Raw genomic sequence first — 23,209 nt, 5'->3', positions numbered from 1 at the left:
CCATGTAAATAAAAAACATGATTGGCTTGCGCAGATATGTATAGTTACATCGGGTACACAAGCTAATCCCCAACACAGAAATTTGGTTGCTACGTAAGGAGCAATGAACTTGAATATGAACAAGTGTATTCATACAGTACTAAGCTGTCGTAAAGATAGATACAAGTTTTAATATTCACCATAACCCTGTCTTTCAAGCTTACAACAATTTCTCAACACCAGAAATCATGACCTTGAAAACATCCTGCCTCCCTTGTTTAACCAGCTCGAATGCTTCCTCAGCTTCCTCAAATGCATAACGATTGGTAATCAATGGCTTAACATCAATCTGGCCTTTGGATATCAAGTCAATCGCCCCCGGATAGCAGCCTGGAAGGTACCGAATAGACCCCTTGACTGTCAAGCCCCGAGTGCAAATAGCAGTAATTGGAACCACGACCCCTTCCTTACCCATACCAGCCTGCACGAACGTCGCTCCCGGCTTAGCAACAAGAACTCCTAACTGGATACATGCCTCTGAACCAGAGCACTCTAGGACAACGTCTGGACCGTCGCCAAGCTGAAACTGTTGCTTAAGTTCTTGTGCAACCTTTTCTGCGTGTTCTAGTGGATCTTGACCTGGCTCTGCCCGGGGAGGAATGAAGGTGTAGTCAGCTCCATAAGACTGGGCAATATCAAGCCTAGCCTGGACTATATCGATCCCGATAACAGTTTTGGCGTTGTATGCTTTAGCAACAGCCTGGCACAGGACACCGATAGGTCCGCATCCCAGCACCAGAACGGTCTGGTGAGCGCGCAGGTCCGCGGTCTTTGCAATAGCACAAGCAACCGAGACCGGTTCCACCATTGCTGCTTCTTCAAGAGACAACGAGTCCGGTACTTTGTAACAGAAGTCTGCGGCGTTAATATAGTACTTTGCAAGTGTCCCGTCCCAGGGCGGAGTCGCAGCAAATCTCATATCGCTGCAGAGATGATATGAGCCCTTGCGGCAATATTCGCATCGCCGGCAGGGGACACCAGGCTCCATTGCGACCCGGTCACCGACCTTCAGGTGAGACACTTGGGCCCCTGTCTCGACGACGACTCCAGATGACTCGTGTCCGAGAACCATTGGGCCAGTCAGTTTATAGTCGCCGATGCGACCGCGCTGCCAGCTGGAAATAGTCAGATATCGCAGGATTAGCCATTGGGTAGTCGGATCATACTAATGGACCTAGGCAGGGGAACTGTTAGTCGAAAAGACTTTTCGAAACTGTGCTGGACACTTACATCGCTTCCACAAATCCCTGTCTGGGCGACCTGGACCACCACATCGTATGGATCTTTGAGCTCGGGTTTGGGGCGATCCTCGATCACCACGCTCTTGATAGATTGAAGGACAAAGGAGGGATTCTGCTATAGTTAGTAGATGGAAACCGGATGGCCTACGGTAGACATACCTCCATGGTATAGGATGTAGGGCAAGAGAATTCAACCGTGTGGAATATATTAGGACCTTTTCTTTATTCATGACAACTGCCTCGCCATTTATACACTTCCTGACGAATTGGCGAGTTTGAAATGGCCTTGGTATTCCTCGAGCTCGCTGCGCAGGAAATTGCGTTCTGTCACAGTAGGTCTCGCCGAATAATTACCATTTTCGGAAGGTCGCGTATATTCCCATTTTGGGCGTTTTCCAGCAAACAAGATGAATATATGTTCTATATAGATTTAAAAGCCCACAAAATTCCGGATAGCCACTCGTCACGCATCCATTCTATTCCCTGTCCGTTGCACTGTTTTCGTCTTTCAATCTGCAATAGTCTTTCAAAATGCCGCCCCCCGTCCCCGCGGAAGATCGCCTCGCCGATCTCTTTTCACTAGCAGGAAAGGTGGTCGTGATAACCGGTTCCTCTGGCCCCCGCGGTATTGGGTTCGAAGCAGCACGAGGCTGCGCAGAGCTGGGTGCCACCGTCGCGATCACATACAACACACGCGAGAAAGAAGCCAAACAGAACGCGGAACAACTCGGACAGGAATTCAACGTCGACGCCCGGGCTTACCGGTGCGATGTTACCAGCGACACTTCTGTCCAGAACTTAATCCAATCGGTGCTTCGTGACTTTGGCCAAATCGACGCCTTTATCGCGAACGCAGGGCAGACGGCAAACTCGGGCGTACTGGATGGTACACTTGACGACTGGAGGGATATTGTCGACGTTAATCTACATAGCGCCGCTCGCTGTGCCAAGTTTGTCGGAGAGCACTTCAGACAGTGCGGTAGGGGCTCCTTTGTCCTGACTGCGTCGATGTCCGGGCATATTGCGAACTTTCCGCAAGAACAGACTTCGTATAATGTTGCAAAGGCTGGGTGTATCCATTTTGCAAAGTCGCTCGCGAACGAGTGGAGGGATTTTGCTAGAGTCAACGCTATTTCGCCTGGGTATATTGATACCGGGCTATCGGACTTTATCTCTGAGGACACCAAGCAGTTGTGGAATTCGATGATTCCAGTGGGAAGGCCGGGCGTCGCAAAGGAGTTGAAGGCAGCTTATGTGTATTTGATTAGCGATGCCAGCAGTTACACTACGGGTGCTGATATTGTTGTAGATGGAGGGTATTGTGTTCGCTAGCCTTGGAACTTGTATCTAGTCGGGAATAGGAAATTCTATCTAAGAGCTTTAGAAACCGTAGAGCTACATAAGCGTGCACATTTATCAGATCACCATCGTGGCTGACGTAGTTGACTACATCTACGAGACAATAGGGATTACCCGGCGCCAAAGTTGCTATCTACATCCCAGTAGCGTACGGACCAGGTGAACCTACGGACAATGCACTTGGCTTCCATGACTTCGTCCTGAAGCCGCAGTCGTGGGGCGTGTGGTGCCAGAGGCATTGGCCAAGGAAACAACTGTGCTGGGGCAATGAGAGTTGCTTGGATGTATGAAGATGTTTTGCTGGCACAGTAAACTGTATTTATTCCATCTGGTATTGTTGCCTGCCTTCGGGCTTCAGCGAGTACGAAATGTCTATAACTTCATAAAGACAATAACGCCGCTACATAACCGGCTTAGCAATCACATTCAACTTGGTCGGATTCGAGGTAATCCGTTCAAACTGGCCAAAGTTCTCCTTAACCCCCCCATCTGGCAGCCTCCACTCAAACGCCATCACCAAAGCCGCTATCGCAACACTCACTTCCATATACGCCAAGTTGCGGCCAATACAGGCCCTTGTCCCTGTTGTGAATGGCATCACATAGTCCTTGAGGTTGCGCCGCTCCTCATCAGAAAAGTCCTCGTTCCCCGCAATCCACCGCTCGGGGATATACTCCCGTGGGCGTGAGAATAGGTCCGGGTTCAGGTGCAGCTCGCTTAGAGGCGAGGAGACGGTAACGTCTGCGGCGATGTGATGGCCGGATACTACCGATTGCTCCACGGTGCGGCGAGGGAGGCCAAAGCGCTGGGGGACCATGAGGCGGAAGGTTTCGTCGAGGACAGCGCGGAGATAGGGGATCTGGGCGAGGGTTGAGTAGGGGGCTACAGGTCTGGACGATTTGGGGATACTGGACACTAAGGTATCTCGCAGCTTGGTTTGGATATGCGGATGGGTTCCCAGGAGGAGGATGTTGTTAGTTAGGGTTGTCTGGGTGGTGTCGTTCCCTGTTGCTAGCCTGTCAGTATGACAACGTTTCGACAATGACAGAATGTTACGGACCGGCGTTCAGCATCACATTGCTTTCAGCAACAATCTCCCACATCGGCAGCGGAGGCCGACCCTTCACATCGTTCTCTGTGGGGAACTGAGAGAAGATATCCGGCTCTGCAGGCGATGCCTTGAGGCGTCGGTTCACTCTGTGCCGGGCCATCTGCGGAAAATCCCCCATCAGCTTCACAATATCGGTGGCATAGGAACGACAACACAACATACATTCCCAAAATCCGCAGACGCAACGGCGAGGTTCGAGTTCTTCGTCACAAACCGCAACGCTTTGTACGCAAAGAGCGGCAGGTGGGCGCCAAACACTGTAAACCAAACACCAGTCTGGAAGGACTCCATCGCACGCACTTTCTTCTTCTCCCCTGTCGCCGACTCGGCAATGCAAACGTCGTCGCCCTGATCCAGAAACCCAAAGCTATCTGACCACATCATCGAGCTGATGGCATCGTACGTAAACATGTTGAACCAGGGGCGCACATCGAAGCTCCCATCCGCACGCACAGGGAATCGATCAGTCTCAGCTACCTTCTGCCCGCGCGTCTTCAGCTCCAAACAGCGCAGCAGTTTCCGCACGCACTCGGCAACCCGCGGCTCAAGCATCCCCACGTTCTTCGCCGAGAAGATGGACGCAAAGTACTTTCTCTTCCGTGCGTGGTCCGCGCGGTCTGTCGAGTCAGCCATGTTGGGCGTGTCGCCGGCCATGTGGCTATAGAATTCATCCTTGATGATACTAGACCGGTGGCCGTAGATGTCTTTGTAGGCGTCTGGGTCTGTGAAGGAGAGGTGGTTGGGGGAGATCCGCACCACGGGGCCGAGGCGTGCGTGTGCCTTTTCGATGGCCGTCCACCGCACCCCGTACCAGCTGTAGTACATTACCCATAGAGGCGTGAAGGCGGCGATGCCGAGGGGGCCGGCTGCCGGATACCTTCGGAGGTCCTTTCTGTCGCGGAGGTATATGAATGCCGGGGTAAGGAGAGCGAGAAGGAGGGCTGCAAGCCCTATGTGCGGTATGTGGTCTGGAGAACAGGTTAGGGAGGTGGTAAATGGAGGCCATTTGGGCGTTTACCAGATAGTAGCCCGACGGTCAATAGAGCCATGATTCACGATTATAGTTGATACAGGAATCAGACGTTGAACAGAGGCAAAGATTGTGGGATAGTTACAGACAACCAACCCCTTTATAACTGCTGCAATACTGAATACTGCGCATGACTCTAGATTCTCGCCCCAGCATCTGCTACAAACATCGTGGAAGGCGAACAGCGACCAGCAAGTTCGGTCGAGTCGGAAAGACATACCAAGAAAGGAAATAATTCGGGGTTGCAGATATTGGAGGTGGGTCGCTGGAGATATAGAGAAGTCAACCAACGACATTAAATACAGTCTTATTCTAAGATTGTCCAGTTAGGCAGGACTCTCTGCGACGTTTACCCACCGCGGCCGCGACCCGTCCCAAATGCCCCTCAGGCGAGCACAGCTTGTCTGGTTCGGCCAGCCAGTTTCCTCCCAGAGTGCAAGTAGCATGCGCAGGATAAGGCCTTGCTCCGCTTTCCCTGTGACAAACTGCGCGCTCCAGGCGACGAGGTGGCTACCGTTGATCTTGACTCCGCAGTCGCTGGCCGAGAGAGTCACGCCGCAGAGCCAGCGTGTTGGCGTGGCGATTTTCTGCTGCGGTTGGGTTTAGCTTCAGTAGGAGCAATAGTAGGAGGAGCAAACTACCTCCAATAGCCTTGTTAAATTGAATACGTTGGATTCCGAGCCAATCGTAGGAGAGTAGACCGCAAGCATGATTTGCGCCGCGTAGAAAAATTGCCATGCGACGTCTGGGTAGCGTCAGCGACGAAACGAATAGGTTTACTGGCGGACTTACAGTGCCACGACGCTAGATAGCGCACGTCCGGAAAGGTATCGCTCTCGTCAAACTTGACATACCAGGGCTGAAAGGACGGCGGAAGATGCTGTCTCCAGTCCGAGATGGCCTGCTCCAGCCGCTTAACCCTCGCAGCGGAATCTGCAGGGGAGCTCGGTGTGCCCCAGACGGCCGTGCATAGCTCCGCAATGAGATACGTCATGATGTTAGTATACGCCTCGTCCGTCAGGTTGACATCCTTGGCCGCATATTCCATGTTCAGAATCTGCAGGCGGCCCAGCTCGAATGGCGACGGGCGCTCCAGCATAAACGAGACACGGATGCTACCGCGTAGATATGCCCAGAAGGCTGTACTTGACAGGTTCTGGTCGAATATTGACCACTCATCGAACTCTGATTCAAAAAGCGTGGAGCTGCCATATAGATGGTGCTGGCGGTCTTCACCAAGTTCAAGGAACTGCTCGGTCATGCGGAGCAGGACGGTCGTTGCGAGGATGGAGCCTAGCGGGTGACTTTGCTGGCAGGTGGTAAGCAGTGGGGTTAGCAGTCTAAGGGTCCGATCGTGCAGGGTTTCCTTGACGGGAGCTGCGATGCGGCCGTGAAGGTACAGCACCTGAGACGCATAGGCAAGGCATGCAGAGAGGAGTGCGGTCTCCGTAGCGGCCAGCTGGGGGACGTGGAGACCGAAGAAGCGGTTTGGGGATACAATGTCCAGCTGCCCAGATGGGTATATCAGCGCCGATATCTTGCCTTTCTGGTCTGGGCAGTCTTACCCATGGCCCGGCGGTTTGGAGGTAGAAGCTGTATATGCTGGCCTCGGTTTGATCGGCTATCACGCTCGGGGCAGTTCCAATCAGCGTGCTGGGGAAACAGACTGGTGGGAGTGGATCTTGTCCAAACGTGTCCGGAAACGCCACTGCAGTGCTGGCGGAGGGGTCCGGCACCTGAGGGCTCGTCAGTGGTGTGGAAGAATCAAAGGCCCCCTGGACCTGGCTCGGCTCAAAGATGGTCTCGCCGCTGGCATGAGGGCTAGGGCTGCTGGCAGGCTCGGACGGAGGGTCTCTCTGGGTGTCCTCGTGCGCATTTGATTTCGGGGTTGCTGGCTCCTGGCGGGGAGACGAATGCTGGTCTGACGGCCAGCCGGAGGGTTCGCTTTCCTCGACCTGTGCGGGGATACACGTTCGGAACTTGAATCGCACAGGCTCATAGCTGCATTGCATCAGGTACCGGGACTTGGTGCAGTTGGTGCACGAGGGCGCCACCCGGTCACACTTCAGGTGGCGCTCGCGGCACGGGTTGCAGGATCTGTTGTACGGGTTCCGGGGCATTGTATCTGCGGATGTTATGCACTGTATCGCGGAGGTTATGGATGGCACTCCGAGATATAATCAGGTCTGGCATCTGTCGTCCGGGGGGTGGGGAGAGTCGTTGATTGCGGGGAGTCTGGGGATGTCGGCGAGAAATCTCCCCTTCCGGTATCGGCCGACTCTATACTCCACACTGCAACATACCCCAGCATGTCTCCAGAATCGCGCCTTAAACCGGTATAAATGGGATGCCATCGCTTATGCCTCATGCTTCCGTATCGTATTACATACTTATTTGCAACCTTCCATCATCCAGCGATGGAGGCAGTCCCCCCTTCCAAAGACGAAGCGAGCCAGGAGAGCCGGCATGTCGAGGCCCTCCCTACAGACTTCAAGTCCCGCAGGTACCTAGGTGGCCTGCGTGGACAGCCCTTGGTCAGAGCCATCACACTCGCAGGCGCCATCGGATTCCTACTTTTCGGCTACGATCAGGGCGTCCTCAGCGTGAGTAGCCCGGTATCTCCAGCTGTCCGCCTCCTAATGCGTTTTAGGGTATAAACACCGCTCAGGACTTCCTCGATACCTTCGACAGACCGAGCTCGAGCGTCCTCGGCACAATCAACGCGATATACGAAATTGGCTGCTTTGCCGGTGCAATCAACGTCTTCTTCGTCGGAGAGATACTGGGCCGCAAGAGGTGCATGTACGTTGGCGCGGCGCTGATGCTGGCAGGCGCAGCGCTGCAGGCAGCGTCATTTGGCACACCGCAGATGATCGTTGGCCGCGTTGTGTGGTATGCTCCCCTTGTCTCGATTGATGTTTTTGAGTCTCCGGGTGAGTCGAAGCTGACGGACAGCAGTGGCTGGGGCAATGGATTTAATACAGCAATCACGCCCCTCTGGGTATCGGAGCTGAGTCCTGCAAAGTCTCGCGGCCGCCTGGTCTCCGTCGAGGGTAATTTAATAGCCGGCGGTGTCGTTGTTGCTTACTTCTTCAACATAGGCATGTCCTATCTCAGTCCCTATAACCCCGTGCAGTGGCGGCTGCCGATTGCATTTCAGGCGCTCTTTATCGTGCTCCAGGTATTTCTTGTATTCTTCCTCCCCGAGTCGCCGCGGTGGCTCGCGAAACGTGAGTATCCTGCTTCTGGACCTGAGTGAATATACCCCATAACGATATATCTGCAGGAGGTCGCCACGAGGAAGCTCTCGATATTCTCACTCAACTATCCAGTAAAACATTATGCGATGGACTTGGCGAAGCTCGGAAGCTGAAGGCAGATATTGACCGATCTCTTGTGGGTATATTCACTCTTGATAGCGCAGTTCTGGCCGTTGATAAAGATTCAGGCCTTTGAGGAAAGTGGTGGCTCCTCCAAGTTTCGCGAGGTCTTCACCAGCGGTCCCTTGAAGATTGGCCGGAGATATCTGCTTGCCTGTGGCCTACAATCCATGCAGCAACTTTCAGGCATCAATGTGTTAGTAAGACGAACCTACTAAGCAGGACTTATAGCTACGTTTAGTGACTCTCCTTAGGTGTATTATTTCCCACACATTCTGACGACGGATGTTGGATTCGAGGAGAAGCCGTCGCTATATATCTCTGCTGGCCTTGCCCTGACGTACTGGGTGTTTTCTCTCATTCCAGTCTTCTGCCTCGACCAGATGACCAGACGCCAGCCTTTGATATGGGGCTCGGTGATCTGCAGCATCAGCTTTCTCCTAGTATGTAAACGCGAGAAATGGACACTGCATATAATATACATATATAAAAGCTGACACAGAATAGGCAGGGGTTCTACAAAAAGACATTACAACAGTCAAAGCCAAAGCGTCCATGACGTGGTTCTTGTATGCTATCCCCTTCCCTTCTCGTCTCCTCTTGTTTCGACCTTTCTGACCATTCAAAGTGTCTTCGAAGCTGCCTTCGGTGTTGGCTGGGTCCCCATCCCCTGGCTTTATTCACCCGAGATAATGCCCCTGCGACACCGATCCCACTGCGCGGCATTGTCGACGGCGAGCAACTGGATATTCAACTACATGATCGTCCAGATAACGCCAGTTGCGATCTCCAACATCCGGTGGAAGACATATATGATTTTCTTCGTATTGAACCTGGTATTCGCGGCTACGATCTTTCTCTTCTACCCCGAGACTAGTGGGCGCTCACTCGAAGACATTGATGACATCTTCATGGGCGAGAACGATAAGCTCTTTGTTGTCGATACGACGGGCCGACTTCGTCCTGGGTTTCGAAGTCAGTATAAGCGAGGGCTCCCGGTGGATAGCGAGGGGCACGTTGATAACTAAATGTGTCTATCGTTGTTCTATGGCTAGGGGCGGGTTGGTTGGTATTTAAATGGTACAATATATAAGATACTGCATCCCTTCTCGTAGGGATACCAAGAGTATATATATATATCTTGCAATTGGAGAAGGATGACAGGATTGGTCCAGTATATCGGTTATCCCGAGTCACTCAGTTAAAATTTTTTCTTGCCAGACAGGGAGCTGAATACTAAGACGGAAAACAATATCGCAATGAAAGCTATGCTGAGTGTCAACTAGCATATCAGCCTGAAAGGACTAGGTGAATCTTACCATATATCAAGTTCATTTAGAAATAGAGGGCTTGGACTATAACAGGTGTGAGTTCACATGGCAATCCTCTTTTATTAGAAGGTGCTTTTACACTGCTAAATTAGTATATATTTAACCTCAGCCGCCTGATTATACGCTTGTTCTAACCAGCAGCCTCAGCCATTTGGGGGGCGGTGAGGTCATATCTGATCAATATATCATAGATTCATGATAAGGTCGATGCAGCGAGATTTAGGGCCATCCTTGCCACTATACCAGGATGATCGACCGGGAGGATCAGATGTTAGATGGAGAATCCCATTATCACCGTGGACAGATCAGCGATCACAATTCCGTTGGCTGTTGCTAGTTACCTGTTCAGGTGTATGTCCTTGGAAATGCTTAACTTTATGATATACTACTCCTCCTTCGCCCTAGCAATCTTATCCTTATACTGTCTCTGCCCCAACACCCACCAAACGAGAATCAAAACCGGAATCCCACCGACAACCACACAGGTATAGTTCATATTCTGCACCGTCACGGGCATGTTATACGGGAAACTGAAAAAGACAATTGCAAACACCAGCCAGCCCACAGCAACACCATTCACCAGCCATCCCCATTTCCCCATATGGAAGACGCCCCTGTGCATGTTTGCCCGGCCCGTCAGCATGTTTGTTAATATCGGGATTAGGTAGGCGACGTTGTTGATTGTCACGGCGGCGCCGAGCATGCTGTTGAATGCGGTGCTGCTGCCGAGGTAGAGACAGCCCAGGGCGGCAATGACGGCTGCGACGAGGAGTTGGGCGTTGAAGGGGATGCCGAAGCGCTTGCTGACGTGTGCCCAGGTGTCGGAGAAGGGCATGGCTCTGTCGCGGGCAAAGGCCCAGAGGACGCGCGAGGTGGAGAGTTGGGAGGAGACGACGCAGGGGCCCAGAGCGATGAAGAGAATGAAGGTGAGTCCGAATGCGCCCCCGACGGACTGGGTGACCTGCCGGAAGAGCTCGGTGAGAGGGAGGCCAGTGTTTGTGTCGGACAGGGCGGCGAAGTCTTGCACGCTGAACATCAGGGCGATCAGGTAGCTGAGGCCGGTGGTGAAGGCTATCGTCAGGGTGATGCAGATTGCCAGCGGGGCGTTGCGAGAGGGCTGTTCATTAGATTTATAGAAATTTATAGACCTGCAGGACGGGTAGACACTCACGTTGGGCATCTCTTCTGTGATATGCGTGACTCCATCCAGTCCTCCCAATGCATACAGGGGGTTGACGAGGCCGGTGATGAAGCAGATGACATTACTGTCCCAGCCAGTGTTGTTGATAAATGTCCTGAATACGAAATCCTTGCTCTGATATATCGGTGCACACGCGACGACCGTAACGAGGACGACGAACCAGCCGATCTGGAGGTAGAACAGCGAGAACCTGTTGAGCGCTGGGATAGCCCTGTTCCCGAACAGGACCATAGAAGCCGTCAGAATGTTCAGGACCTGGTAGATGATAAACGTCTCCCACGTTTTGATTGGATCTGACGGATGGTATAGAGAATAGAGTGCTTGCACTGTCATCGTCAGTGGTCAAGAATGTGCAGTTGCAGCATTCCACATACCGATCTGGGCGAAGATCAGGTTGGTCGACGCGGTGGTAAATATCCCTGCAACACGTTAGCTCGGGGGCCGTTAATAATATTATCCTCGAATAAATACAGCCAGCTACGGTCATCCAGCCGGTGATGAAGCTCAGAAAGGCACTCAGCTTCTTGGGCGCAATGGCAGCGATCCAGTGGTACATGCCCCCCTCGGTTGGATAGCTGGAGACGAACTCGGCCAGCGAGGCCCCGAGGAAGGACTGCATCATCGTGACGAGGATGAAGCCGTAGATAATCGCACTTGGGCCGCCGGCGTTGATTTCAGTAACAATGCTGAGTCCCAGGCCGGTCCAGGAGATGGTCGTGGTAGACGCCAGCCCGATCAGCGACAGGATGCTAAAGTGGCGCTTCAGCTCTTGAGTATGGCCTGACTTGCTCATTAATTACAGGCTACATTGCGTTCAGTCCACGTACCCATCTGCGCCAAACGCAGCTCGTCGGCATCCATGCCGGTCGCATCGCTGGCTTTGGGGTGTGTTGAGCTGAAGTCGGCCATTTTCACGCGTCGACTGAATGGAAAAGGGGCTGCTCGTGTAACAGTTGGGATGGCGGGCGGTGATATGGACGTGATATGGACGTGATATGAACCACGGTTACCAGCCGTCGCGTGGTCATTTCCTGCATTCTTTGCTTCTCCAAATATGCAAGAAGATAAGCAGTCCGGACTACGCCGGACTTTGCCGGTTTAGTTGGAGAATCTAGACTAGATAGTTTAGTTAGTTACCTGTCTCTCCACGATTTGGCCAAACTCCGGCGGGGTTGGCCGAGGTTAATAGTAATAGGGGTACTTAGTACTTCAGGACTAGGAAACCTCATCTGTATTTGTTGCAGCTGTCAAGATGAAGTCCATTTGGTTGCAGCTATTGTGTGCCAGTCTCGTGCACTCAGTGCAATTAAGCCACCATGCACAGACCCTCTTCGACGAGTCAATGACGCTGCAGGACGCCATCTACGATCCGTCGGCCTCGTACTTGCGTTACTTTTACTTTCCACTCGCTGCTGGTCCGCACGAGACCCGGTCGTCCATCTGGTACTCGGTGGGATTGCTGCAGCGCAACCTCGACAACGACGCCGATGAGGCTGTAAAGATACTCAAGAATGTCATTGGCGATCAGGAAAAGAATAAATCAGCCCAGTGGTACGGCGACTATACCAAGTATCCTGAGGAACCAACAGTGGGCAGTCCGGCGTACCCTGCAGAGGTAGGTTACCAACTCCTGCTGCTATGATCACCGCTAAGGAAGCAGATATACGGTTCCTGGGATCCCAACTGGCGGGGCTTTATTGGTACTGCCTTGATAATTATTTATGAGGAGTTCCGGAGGCTCTTGCCTGTAGACCTGCAGGACTTGATACTCGAAAGCCTGCATAATAATACAATAGGTGACAGCTACCGTGTCGGAGGAGTCGATGGTGACAACCTCTATCCAGGGTATTCCAATGCCTGGTTAATGAGAACTGTGGTCGGCTCATGGACCGGGAGGAAATTGAACGATGCCAACATGACTGCTGCTGGAGAGGCAGATGCAGTCGACTTCCTGGATCTGTTTGACCGTAACCACACCCTCTCTGAGTTCAACGGCCCAACTTATGCCGGAGTATCCATATCCGCGCTCACAATCGCGGCGAAATATCTGGGATCTACGAACTCGACCATCGGACGGAATGCAGCCCGCGTTATTCGGCAGATATGGGAATACGAGTCTCAGCTCTGGAACCCGAGCATGCGGAACGTCGCTGGTCCGTGGGATCGCACGTACGGCTACGATATGAACCATTATGTGTCAATCTTGTCAATCTGGATGTGGACGCTCATCGGAAAGGAGAACGTGTGGACGAATACATCTCCGATCTGGACTATGACCCATGCTGATGACTTTGAGGTTGCGCCAGTAATCGCTGTATTGTCCGATTTCCACAAAACGCTCATTCCAGACAAGATACTTTCGAAGCTCAGCTCATTTGCTGGAGATCATATGTATACAGGACATGCTTACGCGCCTCCAGCGGACCTTGAACCGCGCAATATCACCACGTGGGTGTCATCGAATATCTCCATCGGCACACAGTCTTTCAATCAGAGTGTCATCGGGGGATTTTCTGAGGACTCAAGCTCGTTCAGTCCGGCCGTTGTTCAATGGACACGATCTGACGAGTCCGTCGGATACTTGAGCTTGTATCCCACCGAGACTGCATTGAAAGCTGATGTAGCTCCGTACGCTCTTAACCTCAGCTACCCGCTTGGAAACTCTTCGAGTACATTTACGTTTGCGCTCGCGGCCAACCCGCTGGGGAAAGGCCGAGATATCACTGGCTTCGACGATGTGGATGGCGTCAAGATCGAGGTTGTTGGTGGCACTGTCGACCCGACTCCCCGGATATCGTTCTGCGGCTTATTGGGGGGTGCCTGCGAGCCTATTCAGTGAGTATTGACTTGATTTTCTATCCACAGTTCACTAATTATGGCAGTAACTTTGAATTCTGGAATATTACATTTGTTATGCCGCCGGGTAGCTCTGAGGTCCCCGAAGTCCAGTTCAGATTTGAGCAATAGTCATCTTTGAGTAAATGTCTATTCACACATTACCTTCCTGTTTATCCGTTTAATGACATGCCAGGAATATTTGGAAGCTCGGTTTCCTTCTCAACTGGAGGATGATTACTCTTTCCAACAGTTACGAATACGTTGCACTGAGAATCCTGGGAAATAAGAAATCACCCCAAGCTAGCTGCTATACTCTGATATTAAACCCAAGAAACTATACATGTCTTCACTCAAAAGCCGTGCTCCAATCTCGCAAGAACCGCCATCTGGTTTTATCCTTGAGCTCTGTTTCTTCCCATCCATTAACCTTTGCTGGGAAAAGGTTCATGGTGTCTTGTAGAGTTACGTCGTGTGCCAGCACAAGCAGCACATTAGGTGCCGCATCAAATGGCATCATCTTTTTGATACTCTGTCCAGTTTCCTCGGGCGATTCCGACATACTGAACCCGTTCTCTAGGACACCAACTTCGTAGAATGGACAACTGTGATATAACGGTCCCTTGGGGTGTATCTTCTGCAAGCAGGTACTGGCAATTGACACCGGTATAACATCCAAGTCTTTCTCGTGCGGTTGGATCTCTGATGGAAGCGGCAGGAACTCAGACGGACGCATTTGACCCGCGTGATGGCAGGTGTCTGCACCCATAAGAACGAAACTGTCGTCTTCGGAGGCCGTGCCGTTGGCTGTCGTCCTGGCAAGACCGCAGACGTGGCCGATGTCGTGGCCAGGGACATCGAGCAAGTAGAAAGACCCATCGCCGAAATAGTCAAATGCACGAAATTCACCAATTTGTAGATGAAATCTGTCCTGCGTAATTTCAACCAGTTTCCGACCCTGGTAGTCGGCCTCGAAGAGCGAACTCTTCTGGTTTGCAGGGTATCCTGGCAGCCTGGCCCCTGGCGCTCCAGGGCCGAAAACCAAGTCGACGCTCGGGGGGAAAGTTGATGGGTCCCCAGTATGGTCCGCGTGGCAATGGCTTTCACAGTTAGAGAGGTGGACGAGCTGTCAGAGTATTTGCGCACCTCCAGATTATGGCTTCAATCGAGGTGAGGTCTACACTGTTGTCCTGCAATATTTCCGCAACATCCTTCTCGACATCAATTACAAAGTTCTCCCGGAAGCCCTTCCAGAAAGGACTGGAAAGCTCGTTGGCATCCTTCCGGACCCCGAGATCAAAAACGACCTTCTGCTGGGTAATGGGATGCTCGATCAAAAAGGTGAATGCATTTGCAACTAGGCGATCCATGTTGCCCAGCCTAGGTTTGAGGAAGAAATCGGCGGGGCCATCGATTGTCACCGTCGTGTCTATGACATAGACATTGACGCTTTGGGAAGATTGTGGGATGTTGAGCGGGGGTATCTGGCGCGTCATTTTCAATCGTGGTATCGTGGTTATTTGATGTCGTGGAAATATATATCCAACGCGGGGAACATCTTGTCAGTTTCTTGGCTTATTTGTCCTCGGGTTTGGCCGTCTGCCATCTGCCGTCTGGACTCCGCACCCGTGACATCCAGAACTAACAGTGGGCAGTGTAGTGCCCCTTCTGTGTTTGTTGTGCCTTCCCAATGCGGCAGCCCCACTACTGAGCCGTGAGTGGTCGGGCGGACGGGAGGGTCGTCCCGCATCGGCTGCTTACCTAACATTCCCAATCGGGGTAGTTATGATGGTTGGAACAACTCCAGTTTACCCGCAAGACTATGTAGGCGGTACAAGTTATGTGTAACTTGTTTTCAGGTAATCGAATAGAAAATTCACCCGTCAGGTTATTTTAATCAAGGGTTCGTTTATAGACGGTCTGGGCTGTGTTACACAATGACATCTATCTTCCACCTGCATACCTGAATGCAGCGGCGCTCCACATTCGCATTTGTTTGGTAATGGGGCTCTCTGTCCGCTCTCACATTGAGTATTCTCATGGATAAGGACGGATGGGTAAAAAGGATAGGTAGTGTTGGAATGTCGCAGTCTTCGCAGTAGCTACTACTTTACCCGTTGCAATAGACGTTGAAGTGCTGCCATTGCACCGGAAGTAGCTTGGCTAACAATTGGGACCACTCCTACCATACAATCAGCGTAGTAAAGAGGTCACTAGGGTGTCATTACTTATGAAAACAGCGAGTGCAGACGGTTTCCATGCTCTTAAACACTCATATCAACTGCAACCGTGACTGTAAACAGGGTTGATGTTAGGGTTACCACGGGTATACGCTTCGTACTGAGATGGCGATGTAAGGTCTCAATATCGAGTGTTATAAAAGCCTCATTCAACATGACTACCCGAAGCAATTGACACTGGAGATAACGTGTTCGATATCCAGCTCCAAACCAAACAAATCTTTGACAACCGAGTTAATCTTCAATACCACAAAATGTCTTGTTCATCGTTCCCAACTGCCTATGAGCCCGAGGCGGCCATCGTTCGCGACCTCCGGGACTATATCTTTCGGTCATACCAGAGAGCCAGGGCGTTCAACTTCGCCATCGCTTCTGCACGTGCCAGAGAAAACGGCGGCCAGGAAGATATGAATCTGGAAGGAATCTTTGATCTTAATGACTACCTGCGGTTCTGTGACAAGTTGCTCAAGTGGGCGCCGGACGTCTCTAGTCCCGGAGATGCGCTGCTTCGCAAGATTCTCGTTTTCTACTGGGTGTTTGAACAGCCGTCTGTCCGAAACCTCCAGACGCCCCTGTTGCCCGAGACATCGAACACGGATCTGTCATGGATTTCCTACTGGCTTGTGGGTTTTGCACGAGAGATCGGACACTGGATGGATACGCCGGAATCTGCCGACCATGTCGAGTCCTTTTACAACAATCCTATCTATAATAAGGATATCGAGCTCTACAAGCAACCAGAAAGCGGAACATGGGGGTCATTCAACGAGTTCTTCTCGCGTAAATGGGCAGACATCAACGTCGCCCGTCCGATAGCTGGGGCAGCCAACGATTCGGTCATCGTGCACGGCGCCGACTCCATGTTTGGTGGCTCGTGGGACATCGAAGACGGGTTTGTCAATATTGAGAACCAAGCTATTACGGCCAAGGGTATCAAGTGGCCTGTCAGCGAGCTTCTTCAGCGCCTGGGTCCGGACTTCGATAATGGCAGCCTGATGCACGCGTTCCTGTCGCCGCACGACTACCACCGCCAGCATGCCCCTGTGAGTGGCAAGGTTATCGAGGTGAAGAATATTCAGGACCAGGTGTACCTCCAAGTGACCAAGAAGCGAGACGGCAACCGCCTTGCGCCTGACCGAGGACTTACTCGTGAGGCGACAGAGGTAACCCGAAGACACCATAAGAAGAAGGTTGAGCTTCGATCGCTAGACGCCCCAGATGACGCAGGCTACCAGTGGTGCCAGACCCGAGGCCTGATAGTCATCGACACTGTCACCTATGGCAAGGTTGCCGTCCTGCCAATCGGCATGGCCCAGGTCTCGTCCGTGGTGATGAGCGTCAAGAAGGGAGACACCGTGCAGAAAGGAGATGAAATCTCGTACTTCCTGTTTGGGGGCTCGGATATCGTCATAGTATTTGAAAAAAGAGTCAGGTTCCGTGACGATCTCGAGGTAAACAAGACAAAGATCAACGTGAGAGACAAGTTGGCTACCTTTCCGCCACTCCCCTGACTCTTATAAGTGATGGGAATTAGTATGTGTAAACAAATGAATGGTTTATTTGTTCCGAGTATATGTCCATATGAAGTTTCTGATACTGAATATCGACCCGACCTATGTAATATAAGAGCAGAGGAAAGGCCAAGCAGGATTCCATCCAGCCCCCAAGGATAGTCCAATACGTCCAAAAGCGTCCGACCACCAAGTGTGTAAGGATAGGAAGGGCCAGCCCACGGTGGGGAGCTGAAGTGGATGTTGATGTGGTGGAGATGCTCGAAAAGGCCATCCATATCATCCAGTAAACTGATATGCCGCCAATCGGAGTCTGAATTAAACGACGGTGACAGATCGCGGGAACAATCCAGGTCCAGGTCTTCGTGCTGCTGGGCTGGATCTACACCAGTATAGGACTTAAGGGACGTGATAGCCCCTCCACCGGGCCCACGAGACAACACGAAAGCATTGCCACCACATCCAACCGGGGCGCTGATCCATGTAGATAGGGCAGACCCAACCATATTCTTCAGTCCTGTCGAAGTGTCCCGAAGGGCTGCTGGTATAAAGCCATTCGTGTTGACTGCTATTCCAGCAATTGATCAACGACTTCAAGGATATAATTCAGATTGCCTCTGATGATGTCACTTCCATGAACGGCAGTAAATCCAAGCGGTCTCTTCTAGCTCGCCAAGAATGCTTGGACGTCGCAGACGTAGAGCAATGTATTGAGGACCTTGGAGAAATTATTGAGGATCCTAGCTAGATCCTAGGAGACAAGCGGTCCTTCAAGGTTCGTCATGAATATCCGGGTGCGTCCCGTTGGAGAGTGATTGTTAATATCTTGAACCAGGCTGCTGGAAAGAAGAGACAGAACCCCCTGCCTACAGTGATAGCGAGCAGCAGGGCCTCTGCAGTGCTTTCAGAAGCGTATGTCGATTTCCCAAAAAGGCCCCGTCCGTAACATGGCACTAATAACTGGAATAGTTCGTCATGGTGCATCAGGCACTTTTGAATACTGTCATCGGCAAGCACGGCCTGCTGAGCTTGACTCCCTTCACCCAACCGATTGGGCAAGTGCTCCGGGTTTTGGAGGGAGGTGTTGACGCGCTTGCCTTTGGTATAATTGACAGTGTGCCAACCTGTGGACAGGAAGCCACTAAGAACAAGAACAGTCTAGACATGACTCTTACAGAGGCCCAGGACACGTACAGTCAGTGAGCGCGCTCACTACAATTTGCCAGGGGATGGCTTCTCCAACTTCTCGTCTTTAATTTCGACGGGCAGAGTAAATAAAGGGTGGCCGGGGGTCTGTCATGGATGTAATAATAGTTACTTTGAAAACATCGTCGCGTTATAATGACCTGGTCAGATATCAATTAATCCATTTCTCTATCTAAGTGCCTCCCAAGCCTCTGTTCTACCTAGTCTTGGCTATGGGATCTCCAGTCTATCGTGGAAATCATTAAACCAGAATTAGTAGATCATGACAGACAGTAGTGTGTTCTGTGATAATGGGGATTCCGGCTTGGTCACACCAGCGGTTTGAGAACACTCAGCCGGCGTGGTTGCTCCTTACATTAACCACCCTTGATGGTGCCCTCGTGGAATTGCATGATTGATAGGTTTAACGAATATTATAGCCAGCGCGTGTCCAAAATCGAGTTGGTCTGCTGGACAACGCGAGTGGCAGTCTAGCCTGTTCCGGCGCAGAATTGGTCTTTGGTGGCGTGGATGATATCAGTCCGCGCTTGTGGCTTTGAAAGTTACTCGGATCATTTCGAAGATTCGCAGCATGTTCGTCATGTATTATTTGGTTCCCGGGTTTTTGAGGATGTGAAGTATTGAAAGAGTAGCATATGGCTTTCTCCAGCCGCTCCACGAAGGGAGTATCGACAACGTTACTTGTATACGCTAGATCTAATGGCACCTTTCGTCTCGTCTAAAAAGGCTACTCGTCTCTGCATAACCGCAGACAGAGACAGTTTTGACAGTAGCTTTCTGCACAGCTGGAGTCTTGAAGGGTTTGACGTTCGATACTTGCCGCTGGTCAAGGACAAGAAAGCTTTTATCCACGACCTCGAGGGCATAAAGACGGGACTAAGTGTCAGTGAATCATATGCCATCATAAGTGTGTACCATAATCCTTTAAAGCAAATTGGTCGCTAATTCTGGCAGGTTTCGGCGAGGCCGCCGCGGTCTGTCTGGAGCATTTTCTCCATTCACCGAATACCAGTAAGCTCTGCGCACTGATAGCTTACTATCCAACAAGGATCATAGACCCGGAGCTTGCCTACCCGTCGTCAGTTCGTGTCATGGTTCACTTTGCTGCGCAGGATGTCACTGTGGTATATCCATCCAGTGGGAGGGCGCATAAGAGCCAGAGCGAAGTTAGACGTATCACTTCGGCAATGGGCACAGGAGACCGGCTCAGCGTCGCATACCAGGCGTACGTGTACAATGGCTCTCTACCAGATTTCGCAGAGACGGACTCGAAGCATTATAGTCACATATCAGCACAGCTGGCGTGGAGTCGGTCGCTGAAGGCTCTGCAGCTGGCATTCCATAGAGAGGTTGATTTGGAGGCCGTATGGGATGAGGAACAGGAAGGTATGCTACCTCACCATATTACGTGTTCAGTTGTTAATAATCGTTCCGATCAGCTAGGTACTTTTCGTCCAAGCCCGGCAGTTCGATAGGCTGCTATACAGGCGACAAGACACCTGCTGTTAAGTTCCAACCAACGGCACAGGGTGCGGCAGGTGCAACAGATCTTCGCCGCTTCTATGAAAGGAACTTTGGTGGAAATGCGCCGGCTTCGATGCGCCTGAGACTTATCTCCCGTACCACCGGCGCCGACAGAGTGGTTGACGAGCTGTACATGAGTTTCAAGCACAGCCAGGAAATGCCATGGATCCTACCGGGCGTCGCCCCGACAGACAAACAAGTGGAGGTTGTGCTTATCAGCATTGCACAGTTTATCGGTGGCAAAATATCTTCTGAGAATGTTTACTGGGATCAAGCGAGCGTGCTTTGCCAGGTTGGTCTGCTTGATCCGGGCCTGGTCCCGCAGGGAATTCAAGGAGTCCAGCGAATTCCCGTTACTGGCAGGGAGGAGGCGAGAGCGGTATTATCTAGTAAAGGCTGACTTGATAGGATATGAAAATGATAACAGAAGACATGCGTTGTACATGGAGTATCACCGTAAACACTCGAATCACGGATGATAGCCTGGATTGAAATTGCTATATACACAGCCCAACTCGTCATACGGCGTACTGGAACAACAGGCATGAAAATTAGTAGGAACAGGCCGGAGGCGGCCAGAGGATAAAGCTAGACCAAGGCCATCATGGTTAGTTACTGGGCGACTGCGTTAGTTATGTACCCCCAATCATGGATGCGAAACTCACAGCAGCTGGAGGGTTAAATCTCCATGTATCTTCGCCTTGAGCTGGACCTCGATGTCCAGGTTCAAGTCCAGTCGTAGCCTCAATTGCTCCTCCTTTCCCTTGTCCTCCTCACTGGACTGTCCACCAAGAGCACTGCCCAAAGCTTTCCCTGCCGTGTTTCCAACTTCACCCACGGCCTTCCCGCCGACGTCCTGTGCAAGCTCTCCAACTTGGCCGACCGTTTGTCCAACATCATCCAGGCGGGCAAGCTGCTGACCAGACTGATCCTGCTTGTTTCTACTCCAGACTTCTGGGGGTGCGTTTCTCTCACGATCAAGCGCGACAGTCCGTCTTGGACGATAGTGTCGTTTGGGAGGTTCAGGTTCCGGCTCAAGCTCTGGCTCTGGCTCTGGAGAACCGACTTCTTCAGTTGGTGGTGATTCTGGCAGAGGCTCGTCATCGTCCTCGTCCTCTTCTGGTTGATCCTCCTCAGCTGTCACTTCGCCAGACTCTCCATCATCCGTGCTTTCATCTTCGGCGTCCTCCTGGGTTTTGTCTTGGGGGGCATCCTCGTCGATGGGGTCATTGGCAGGGGTGTCATTTGCCTTTGTATCTTTCTGATCTCTTACAGAGTCGTCTGCTGGCTCGGCGGGTGGTTTTCTGAGCTTAGGGGGCCTGCGCTTGGCCGCGGGGGTGGGCGAGGCATTCCCGGTAGGCGCATCCTGCGTAGGATTTTTTTTTGGATTCAGCGACATTTGGGATGCAATAATTGCGGAGACTCAACTCTTAGGTGATGGTATACTCTCCAGGTGTGACTATATTTACATAGACTACCCACTCTAAGTGAACCACGACCCAGCGAATAGTTGCAACTAACTATGGCCTGCTGTTGTAGTATTGATGTCAAGGCTGGGAGTTCTGATAGGTTAGACGGTAAACCACAAACAATGGGACGGCAAGAGACGCCGTCTAAAGTTGGCATCTATCAATATTCGCCTGCGCCGCTTTTGGACTGGTCTCAGCCACCTCCACGTAACTGCTACAACTCGGAAAAGTGGTATTGGATGGGAAAGCCGGGTAGAGATGCCGGCAGGTCGTTTACAACGCATCATTATATTGTCAGTTTGGGATGTCGGTATGGTTAGGGCGTCATAGCTTCTTTGATAAACGTAGACGCGTGGTCGTCTTGGTCAGAACGGTACCGACAACACTTCCAGTGGTGAGCCAGGCTTACGAGCTGGGTTTACACGCAGAAGGGGCGAGGACTTATCTTATTCAGCTGATTGAACCGTCCTACTGTGCGCAGAAATCGGGGACGGAGGCCCCAGCGTAGTTGCACATCTTGCAAATATCTTAACAGCACTAGAACTCCCTACTCGTGGCATAGCCCTACAGTGAATATGGCTAGTAAAGCATCGCGAGAAGCTGACGAGAATGATGTCTACACAATGGATTCGGATGATGAACAAGAACGCGCACCCCAGCGCCAGCCAAAGCCAGCGAAACCAGCGAAGCCAACGAAAGTGCGACAAAAGCCGCGGCGTCAGCAACAGAAGAGCAACGTTGTCTCAGAGGACAATGCTCAAGATGAGGCCAAAGCAGTGCAACCATACGAACGGAACAGGTCGACACAACTCTCCAACCAGGAAGCGTCGCCGACACAGGCTCGTGGGCGTATACAGAAACACGCAGCACGACAGGAAGAGCAAGTACAGAAAAAGGAAAAGGACGAGGATAGTGGGCTCAAACTCCGACTGGATTTGAACCTCGACATCGAGGTTGACCTGAAAGCTAGCATACGCGGTGATTTGACGCTGGCATTGCTGTGGGTTTGGCCTGATAGCCCTTTGCATTAAGAGGCCGTGGCTAATTTTCTGCAGCTCCTAATATCATTATACGGAGGAGTGTCTCCCTGATACCAGCGTTTGCTAGGCACGTTAGAAAGGAGTATGACGATATGAAAATTATTTTGATTGGTGGGATTTACTCATGTATATGCGCGCAGCTCATGAGATGCGCCGGTCCCCTTTTCCGTGGCAGATGGTTGATCGGATGTTATATGTACGTCAGACATAGATACCAAGTACCAGCATGCCAGAACTAGTATGTAAGACCGCCGTCCAAAACAGTTTATGCGATGTAGATACTCCCCGCGATATTCGACCAGAATCATGGCTCGCCCAGACTTGCTCTCCTAAACTTGCCTAATCCGTCGACTTTTGCACAAGCCGCGTGGTCTCTTTGGATCTGGAACCCTCCGCTTCCCGTATCACCTGTAAGATGACCTTGTTCAAGCAGGGTGGCAACGACTGTGCACATGCAACTGGATCCCTGGTTGTTTATTCTCGGGCTGTCACCCGCCTGTCATATACTGCCCTCGGCAGGTACCGATTGGCGTGCATGCAGCCACCGTCGTAGAGTTCTGCCATGCGCCCCCGCGACAAACTGACGCAGAGGTGATGGGACGAACATCGTCATGGCGATGGCGAGATCTCGATGATCGGGAGTCGTCGGTCACCTTACTATTTATCGCAGTACTGTGCGGATTACCGTACTA

The 23,209-nt window shown here is 51.7% G+C and overlaps 13 protein-coding genes across 13 annotated transcripts; 7 read left to right on the top strand and 6 right to left on the bottom strand.

The window, feature by feature from the left end:
- Window positions 1–199: 199 nt before the first annotated feature.
- Window positions 200–1,445, bottom strand: ASPVEDRAFT_83583 (NAD(P)-dependent alcohol dehydrogenase; the record flags this gene model as incomplete). The annotated part of the gene is made up of 4 exons (XM_040817415.1): window positions 200–1,154; window positions 1,206–1,213; window positions 1,270–1,392; window positions 1,440–1,445. 4 exons carry the CDS (start codon window positions 1,443–1,445, stop codon window positions 200–202), a joined length of 1,092 nt encoding a protein of 363 aa, XP_040667825.1.
- Window positions 1,446–1,811: 366 nt separating this feature from the next.
- ASPVEDRAFT_83582 (SDR family oxidoreductase) lies at window positions 1,812–2,612 on the top strand (the record flags this gene model as incomplete). The annotated part of the gene is made up of 1 exon (XM_040817414.1): window positions 1,812–2,612. One exon carries the CDS (start codon window positions 1,812–1,814, stop codon window positions 2,610–2,612), a length of 801 nt encoding a protein of 266 aa, XP_040667824.1.
- A 427-nt stretch (window positions 2,613–3,039) lies between these two features.
- On the bottom strand, window positions 3,040–4,952 carry ASPVEDRAFT_887673 (uncharacterized protein; the record flags this gene model as incomplete). The annotated part of the gene is made up of 4 exons (XM_040818407.1): window positions 4,769–4,952; window positions 3,937–4,718; window positions 3,700–3,871; window positions 3,040–3,644 (listed from the first exon to the last, which is right to left on the bottom strand). The coding sequence occupies exons 1-4, from the start codon at window positions 4,797–4,799 to the stop codon at window positions 3,040–3,042; spliced, it is 1,590 nt and encodes a 529-aa protein (XP_040667823.1). The 5' UTR covers window positions 4,800–4,952.
- Window positions 4,953–5,106: 154 nt separating this feature from the next.
- Window positions 5,107–6,900, bottom strand: ASPVEDRAFT_83580 (Zn(II)2Cys6 transcription factor domain-containing protein; the record flags this gene model as incomplete). Its single annotated transcript, XM_040817413.1, has 4 exons — window positions 5,107–5,370; window positions 5,422–5,525; window positions 5,573–6,287; window positions 6,346–6,900. 4 exons carry the CDS (start codon window positions 6,898–6,900, stop codon window positions 5,107–5,109), a joined length of 1,638 nt encoding a protein of 545 aa, XP_040667822.1.
- Window positions 6,901–7,197: 297 nt separating this feature from the next.
- ASPVEDRAFT_132485 (sugar porter family MFS transporter) lies at window positions 7,198–9,188 on the top strand (the record flags this gene model as incomplete). Its single annotated transcript, XM_040806920.1, has 8 exons — window positions 7,198–7,383; window positions 7,431–7,672; window positions 7,739–8,010; window positions 8,067–8,176; window positions 8,229–8,360; window positions 8,415–8,607; window positions 8,672–8,729; window positions 8,789–9,188. The coding sequence occupies 8 exons, from the start codon at window positions 7,198–7,200 to the stop codon at window positions 9,186–9,188; spliced, it is 1,593 nt and encodes a 530-aa protein (XP_040667821.1).
- Window positions 9,189–9,539: 351 nt separating this feature from the next.
- ASPVEDRAFT_41564 (uncharacterized protein) lies at window positions 9,540–11,698 on the bottom strand. The gene is made up of 4 exons (XM_040812382.1): window positions 11,520–11,698; window positions 11,164–11,472; window positions 11,067–11,111; window positions 9,540–11,018 (listed from the first exon to the last, which is right to left on the bottom strand). The coding sequence occupies exons 1-4, from the start codon at window positions 11,599–11,601 to the stop codon at window positions 9,877–9,879; spliced, it is 1,578 nt and encodes a 525-aa protein (XP_040667820.1). The 5' UTR covers window positions 11,602–11,698; the 3' UTR covers window positions 9,540–9,876.
- Window positions 11,699–11,944: 246 nt separating this feature from the next.
- ASPVEDRAFT_133217 (uncharacterized protein) lies at window positions 11,945–13,659 on the top strand (the record flags this gene model as incomplete). The annotated part of the gene is made up of 3 exons (XM_040807008.1): window positions 11,945–12,307; window positions 12,353–13,527; window positions 13,575–13,659. The coding sequence occupies 3 exons, from the start codon at window positions 11,945–11,947 to the stop codon at window positions 13,657–13,659; spliced, it is 1,623 nt and encodes a 540-aa protein (XP_040667819.1).
- Window positions 13,660–13,876: 217 nt separating this feature from the next.
- ASPVEDRAFT_62223 (MBL fold metallo-hydrolase) lies at window positions 13,877–15,152 on the bottom strand (the record flags this gene model as incomplete). Its single annotated transcript, XM_040815605.1, has 2 exons — window positions 14,674–15,152; window positions 13,877–14,627 (listed from the first exon to the last, which is right to left on the bottom strand). The coding sequence occupies exons 1-2, from the start codon at window positions 15,021–15,023 to the stop codon at window positions 13,877–13,879; spliced, it is 1,101 nt and encodes a 366-aa protein (XP_040667818.1). The 5' UTR covers window positions 15,024–15,152.
- Window positions 15,153–16,021: 869 nt separating this feature from the next.
- On the top strand, window positions 16,022–17,278 carry ASPVEDRAFT_133333 (phosphatidylserine decarboxylase; the record flags this gene model as incomplete). Its single annotated transcript, XM_040807020.1, has 1 exon — window positions 16,022–17,278. The coding sequence occupies one exon, from the start codon at window positions 16,022–16,024 to the stop codon at window positions 17,276–17,278; it is 1,257 nt and encodes a 418-aa protein (XP_040667817.1).
- A 634-nt stretch (window positions 17,279–17,912) lies between these two features.
- On the top strand, window positions 17,913–18,484 carry ASPVEDRAFT_887658 (uncharacterized protein; the record flags this gene model as incomplete). The annotated part of the gene is made up of 3 exons (XM_040818405.1): window positions 17,913–17,985; window positions 18,114–18,190; window positions 18,248–18,484. The coding sequence occupies 3 exons, from the start codon at window positions 17,913–17,915 to the stop codon at window positions 18,479–18,481; spliced, it is 384 nt and encodes a 127-aa protein (XP_040667816.1).
- A 654-nt stretch (window positions 18,485–19,138) lies between these two features.
- ASPVEDRAFT_168263 (uncharacterized protein) lies at window positions 19,139–20,438 on the top strand. Its single transcript, XM_040808677.1, has 3 exons — window positions 19,139–19,391; window positions 19,439–19,870; window positions 19,924–20,438. The coding sequence occupies exons 1-3, from the start codon at window positions 19,184–19,186 to the stop codon at window positions 20,406–20,408; spliced, it is 1,125 nt and encodes a 374-aa protein (XP_040667815.1). The 5' UTR covers window positions 19,139–19,183; the 3' UTR covers window positions 20,409–20,438.
- A 92-nt stretch (window positions 20,439–20,530) lies between these two features.
- On the bottom strand, window positions 20,531–21,506 carry ASPVEDRAFT_655256 (uncharacterized protein). The gene is made up of 2 exons (XM_040815810.1): window positions 20,674–21,506; window positions 20,531–20,623 (listed from the first exon to the last, which is right to left on the bottom strand). Exons 1-2 carry the CDS (start codon window positions 21,405–21,407, stop codon window positions 20,617–20,619), a joined length of 741 nt encoding a protein of 246 aa, XP_040667814.1. The 5' UTR covers window positions 21,408–21,506; the 3' UTR covers window positions 20,531–20,616.
- Window positions 21,507–22,052: 546 nt separating this feature from the next.
- On the top strand, window positions 22,053–22,508 carry ASPVEDRAFT_71988 (uncharacterized protein; the record flags this gene model as incomplete). Its single annotated transcript, XM_040816148.1, has 1 exon — window positions 22,053–22,508. One exon carries the CDS (start codon window positions 22,053–22,055, stop codon window positions 22,506–22,508), a length of 456 nt encoding a protein of 151 aa, XP_040667813.1.
- Window positions 22,509–23,209: the final 701 nt, after the last annotated feature.

This window comes from Aspergillus versicolor (genome assembly GCF_001890125.1).
Source record: "Aspergillus versicolor CBS 583.65 unplaced genomic scaffold ASPVEscaffold_5, whole genome shotgun sequence".
Taxonomy (NCBI): Eukaryota; Fungi; Ascomycota; class Eurotiomycetes; order Eurotiales; family Aspergillaceae; genus Aspergillus; species Aspergillus versicolor.
Note: the sequence above shows the minus strand (reverse complement) of the source record. Positions and strands in the feature narration are given on the sequence as shown.